The 6,128-nt window shown below is 56.4% G+C and overlaps 1 protein-coding gene across 1 annotated transcript; it reads left to right on the forward strand.

The window, feature by feature from the left end:
• SOX7 (SRY-box transcription factor 7) lies at positions 1–4,548 on the forward strand. The gene is given in 3 exon segments (XM_050314796.1): positions 1–87; positions 90–222; positions 2,283–4,548. Coding segments are annotated over 3 exon segments (1,125 nt in total). The 3' UTR covers positions 3,188–4,548.
• Positions 4,549–6,128: the final 1,580 nt, after the last annotated feature.

The following is a 6,128-nucleotide window of genomic DNA, read 5'->3' on the forward strand; positions in this document are numbered from 1 at the left end:
ATGGCTGCGCTGCTCAGCACATACCCCTGGCCGGAGCGGCTGGAGGGGGACGCGGGCGAGGGCTACCCCGGGGCCGCCCCCGGGCCCTGCAGGGCGAGAAGGGCTCCGAGAGCCGCATCCGCCGGCCCATGAACGCCTTCATGGTGTGGGCGAAGGACGAGAGGAAGCGGCTGGCGGTGCAGAACCCCGACCTGCACAACGCGGAGCTCAGCAAGATGCTCGGTGAGCAGCCGGGGGTGCGCGGTTTTTGGGGAGGGGAGGGAGGGTGGGGAGAGGCGGGGGTGGGACGGTGGGTATCCACCCGGGCATCCCCCGGGGGGCAAACGCTGCCCGGATCCGGTGCCCCCGGGGTGGGCGTCCACCCATGCATTCCATGGGGTGCTAACCCTGCCCGGATCCTGTGGCCGGGGGTGGACACCCTCCCAGGCATTCCATGGGGTGCAAACCCTGCCCGGATCCCGTGGCCGGGGGTGGGCACCCTCCCAGGCATTCCATGGGGTGCAAATCCCATTCGGATTCACTATCGCGAGGTGGGCACTCAGGCACCCACCCAGCTCCAAACCCTCTCGGGACTCAGTGCCCCAGGGTGCCTCCAGGCACCCCCCGGCGATCGCTGGGGTGCAAATCCTGCCTGGATTCAGCACCCTGAGCTGGGCACCCATGCCCCCACCAGGGCATTCCCGGGCTGCAAATCCTGCCCGGATCCAGTGCCCCAAGACGGGCACTTAGGCACCCACTGGCCATCCCTGGAGTGAAACCCTGTCTGGATTCAGTACCTTGGGGTGGGCACACAGGCACCCACCAGCCATCCCTGGGGTGCAAATCCCATCCAAATCCAGGGTGCCAGGGTGGGCTCCCAGGCACCGACCTGCTCATTCCTGGGAGTACAAATCCCATTCAGATCCAGTACCCTGGATTGGGAACCCTGTGCACCATCGGCCATCCGTGGGGGTCCAAACCCTGCTCAGGTGGGGACCTGGTCTGGCACATATCAGGTGGGCACCCCTGCACCCACCTTGGCCCTGCTGTGGGTGCAAAGCCAGCTCGGGTCCAGCATCCTGAGACAACATTCCCTGGGATGCTTGGAGGGTGTAAAACCTCATGGTGTCCTGCACCTCGATGTGCACACCCTGGCTCCCCTCGGGTACAAACCCTGCAGGTGCTGCCTTGCTGTACCAGGAGGGACCCCCAAACTTTCCTGGCCTGTCTCTGCTGTCCCACTTTGTCCCCACCTCACTCATCCACCCAATGTTGCCCAGCTGGGCTGTGCATGTGTATATTTTGAATTTCTGCTGTTTCATTGGGGGATCAAAACCCACTGTGAGGACACATTTGTTTCCCACTCCCTATCTACCATTTTTCCCTTCTCCCAATCCCCAGTTTTGATGTGAAACCAAGAGGGCAAACCAAAATAACCAGCCCAGACATCCTGAGAAAGTGCTGCCCAAATTGCAACACAGCTTTTTGCTGCCCAATCTCTTATCCAAAGTCTGTGTTTCCCTGGACAGTTCTGTGGTGTTTTCTTTGGTGGTTTGGGTTTTCTCCTCGCTGCTTAGCCAGGCAGCATCTCAGCTTGTTAGTGTAATTTCTGCTGTCTCAGGCCATGGGAAGGCATCAAAGGCTTTGATCTGTATCCTCGTTTCTCCCCCTTACCCTGAGGAGCAGCCTGGGACAGCCTCTCCTTGGAATGCAACCCCCCAGCCCGGTACTGCTTCTCTCTCCTGTGTCTTGGTGACATTTTGTGTACCTCAAACAGGGAGCAGCGAGGTCACAGAATCATAGAATCATGGAATGGTTTGGGTGGGAAGAGACCTTAAAGATCAGGTCATTCCAGCACCCCCACCACAGGCAAGGACACCTTCAGACCAGGTGTCACAGTGCCCAGGTTTCCTTACGCCCTGGTGCAAGTCCTGGCAGGGCACAGGCTGGGGCACATTAAAGGACATCATGTCCTGACCCCCCTGCTCAGCCAGGCATGGCTTTGGCTGTCCCTGCTCCACAGGCCACGGAACTGGGAGAGTTTATCTGCCTGGATTTATTTACTATTTACTAACCCTGAGCCCATTAGGCTCAGGACTTGGGATGGAGGGAGTTGGAGAACCTACAGTGGCTTCAATCCCCCCTTCTCCATTGCTGCTTTATCCTCCTCTGGGGTTTGTGGGATGTGTCCTCTACTTGTGCCGGCTCAGATATTGGGAGCCTCCGCCTCACCCTTGGATTGAGGCACCTGCAAGCTTTGAGGAGCAGCTCTGGGTGCTAAGGGAGTGTGTTCTCCGTTTCAGGGAAGTCCTGGAAGGCGCTGAGCCTCTCCCAGAAGCGACCCTACGTGGAGGAGGCCGAGCGGCTGCGGGTGAAGCACATGCAAGACTATCCCAACTACAAATACCGGCCCCGGCGGAAGAAGCAGGTCAAGCGCATCGGCAAGAGGGTGGACCCGGGGTTTTTGCTGGGCAGCCTGGCACGGGACCAGAACACGGTGCCGGAGAAGAGGACCTGCAGCAGGGCCGGGGGGGACAAAGAGGGGCCGGGTGAGTACCCGCCTCGCCTGGGGCTGCCGGCGGTCCGGGGGTACCAGGAGGCTCCGGGCAGCGGGAGCAGCGCCAGCGTGGACACCTATCCCTATGGGCTGCCCACCCCCCCGGAGATGTCCCCGCTGGACGCCATAGACCCCGAGCAGAGCTTCTTCTCCTCGCCCTGCCCCGACGAGCACCACCGCTCCCACCTCGCCGGAGCCGCCTACTCCCCGGAGTACGGAAACTCCCTCCCGTGCAACCACCACCCGCTCAGCCCCATGTCGCAGCCGGCCACCTGCATGATCCCCCCGGCCTCCAGCTGCCCTGCCCTTCCTCCTCCTCCTCCTCCTCCTCCCAGCTACTACACGCCCGCCTTCCCCTCCCTGCCTGCCCCCAGCCTCCATGCCCACCTGGGCCAGCTCTCCCCGCCGCCCGACCACCACGGCTTCGACACGTTGGACCAGCTGAGCCAGGCGGAGCTGCTGGGGGAGATGGACCGCAACGAGTTCGACCAGTATCTCAACAACCCCGGCCACCACGGCGACCACCACGGCGGGGTCTTGGGCAACGGGCCAGTCCCGGCGTCCGGCAGCTCCCACACCTCCGAGAACAGCCTCATCTCCGTCCTGGCCGACGCCACAGCCACCTACTACAACAACTACAGTGTGTCCTAAGAGCCCGGGCTGGGGCCACCTGGAAGGACCCACACAGTGTTACGGGCGTTGTCCCGCAGGGCCGTCGCTCACCACCCCTCGGGGTGACCGAGTCCGAACCGCCAGGGCCACGGAGGCTCCTCGGGGCCATAGGTAAAGGATTTTGGTTGTTGGGTCACCACCGGTGCAAAGCCTCTGAACGGGGCCGGGGGGCACTTCCGAAGCCAAAGCCCTTTGGCCAAGTCCCTCTTCCAAAGCAGAGATGCTCAGGGGAGCACAGGAAGGCTGCCCCTCGCTTCGAGGCATCCCCAGCTCTGGTTTGGAGCCAGGAGTGCGGCAGCATCCCAGAAATGTCAGGTTTGAAGTCCTCCTGGAAGGGGAAAAGGCAGGGATGGGAGGAAAAGGGAAGGATTTGGGGAAGGGGCACACTGTCTGTGAGCTGTTCCTGGGTTCCAGTGTCGGCATCGCTGCAGCCACCCTGACCTGCCCGACCACACCAGTGGGGATTAAACCCCCCTTCCCACTGCCCCCAGAGCATGGACTGGGGTTCATCCCTCAGGAAACCCCAGAGGGGATGGGACACCAGCCAGGAAGGGGCAGCCAGCCCTGAGGGTGCTCAGTGCATTCTGGAGAAGGGTAAGATCAGGGCTTGGAAAGGCAGGATCCATCCAGCATCCACCCCTGGGAACAAGTCCTGGGATGAACGTTTTGGCCAAGAGGTGATGATGTAGCAGACACTTTTTTTTATCAAAGATCCTTTGAAGGCTCAGGCTCCATGTTTGGAGCCACAGTGCCCAATTCCTGTCCTAACTCCACCATATTATTGCTTGTAATAAAGCTGTACATTGATTTATTCCTTCCATTATTCCCCCTCCCCTCGGATTTTTGTATTGCTCGAGTTCTCTTCCTTTTCATAAAGATGAAGCTTTATTTTAAATCAGTTATATGACATGATTAATCTTAGTGTTTACTGTATGGCACTTGGTAATGATTAGTTAGTAGGGTGGTTATGATTTCCTGGTTTCAGTCCCCAAAATGTATTAATAATAATTGCAAATAATACTTTAAAAAAAAAACCAAACAAACCACAACTTCACCAGTTCTTAAGCTAATACATTCCATCTCTTTTGTGTGACTCTATGCATTTTGAATGAGTGTAGATACAAGTTTGCATAAAATATTTAATTTAAATAAATATGTTTTTATACGATGATCGTTCGATGATTTAAATTGCTGTCGCTATTGACAAAAAGTTTTCCAAACAGAAACATTTCCCATGCGAGTGCTATTTTTTTATTATTATTTTGTTGTTGTTGTTGTTGTTGTCAGTATTTTCAGCCAAGTTTTTCTACTTCCATTTTTTTTTTTTTTAAATAAAACAAAGATCTGTGGTTATCTTTACAAATTGTGGATTGCTTTCTAAGAAAACGACTCCAGGAACGACAAGTTCCTACCTTTGCTTTTCATGGTGTGTTTGAGGGGGCAACAAGTCACTTTGTAGTGGTCTCGATCCTGCTTTTGCCATCTCTCAAGTATGATCTTTCAACACCAGGTCCTGTGTCAGTATTACAGTGAAGTTAAGGCAGAGCTTTGCTTTTGGTGTCTTGGTGAGCAAAATTGCCTGGAACGTGGGTTTTATTCCCATTTAAGTCTGTCTTGCACATTTAAGGTGCTCCACGGTGCAAGGGGTCTCATAAAGGGTCCTTGGTACAGGTGCAGATCAAGGCGATGAGGCCTGAGAAATGTGTGGGTCAAATTTGGGGATCTGTGTGAAGGTGGATGTTGATTGATGGCCTTCAGGCCTGGCCAGCAAAGAGAAAAGCTTCATCTGTTTTGTTGTCTATGGACAAACATCCCAGCCTACTCCTGCCGGGCCTTGAGGTTAAACCATGTGCACGGAATTGTTAGGGTTGGAAGGGACCTCTGGAGATCATCTGTTCCAACCTTCCTGCCACGACTGGGGAAAAAACCTCCCAAAGCACTGTCCTCCCAGGCTGTGTCCTCCTGCTTGGCCCCAAAAAGTGGAGGAGCACATTTTCTAGCACACTTCGTGATGCCCATCTCTATGTTGGCTGGAAGGGATCTCCAGGGCTCACTCACCCAATCCAACCCAACCCAACCCAACCCAACCCAACTCAACCCAACCCAACCCAACCCAACCCAACCCAACCACTTGGGCTGCTTTGCCTTCCATAAATGACTTATCTCTGCCCCTGGGAGCCCATGGTCCCAGAAGGTGGGAGTCTCTGTATTTGGGGAGACACCAATATGTCCCTGTCCTGTGCTTATGGTGCTCCTTTGTCCCCCACTTGCGTCCCCTGGATCCAGCTCTGCCATCACACGCAGTCTCTTCCTTCATCCATCACTCAGACATCCAAACTCACCCTTGGCCACACTGGTTTCCCTTTCAGGAGGAATGAATTTTAGGGTATGCCTTTGGGTGTCCTGTTGGCCCCAGGCACTATTGTGGCTCCCTGGCTGGGCTGGCTCACCCCAAATGTGACTTTTCCAAGAGGATTTGTGAGCCAGCCTGATGGGGCTGGAGGGAGGGAGGTGCCACGAGTCTGTCTGGCCTCTCTGCCCAGCAGCACTGACTCACATGGGACCGTGCCAGGAGCAGGAGAGGGGCTGGAAAAGTCCTGTTTCTCCCTCCTCCACCTCTGCCTGTGATCCCCGAGGTGTCCCAGCCCCGAGGGTCAGCTGAGAACGGTGTAATGAGTTTTAAACTGCCCTGGGGAGGAGGCTCAGCCATCCTGGCCCCCCAAGAAAACCAAGCTCTGGGCATTGCCACCAGCTTGATTTGGGCTGTTGCATCATCCCCCCAGTGGGACCTCTTCTGGGACATTGCCTGGTCCCACTTGTCCTTCCCTTTATTCCCATTCCCCCAGCAACACTGGGATCAACTGCAACACCCCACGAGCCCTCTCCCTCCTTCCCTTCACCACATTCACGGCTGGCAGAG

The sequence above is a fragment of the Myiozetetes cayanensis genome, unplaced genomic scaffold (genome assembly GCF_022539395.1).
Source record: "Myiozetetes cayanensis isolate MyiCay16 unplaced genomic scaffold, myiCay2020 scf2-11, whole genome shotgun sequence".
Taxonomy (NCBI): Eukaryota; Metazoa; Chordata; class Aves; order Passeriformes; family Tyrannidae; genus Myiozetetes; species Myiozetetes cayanensis.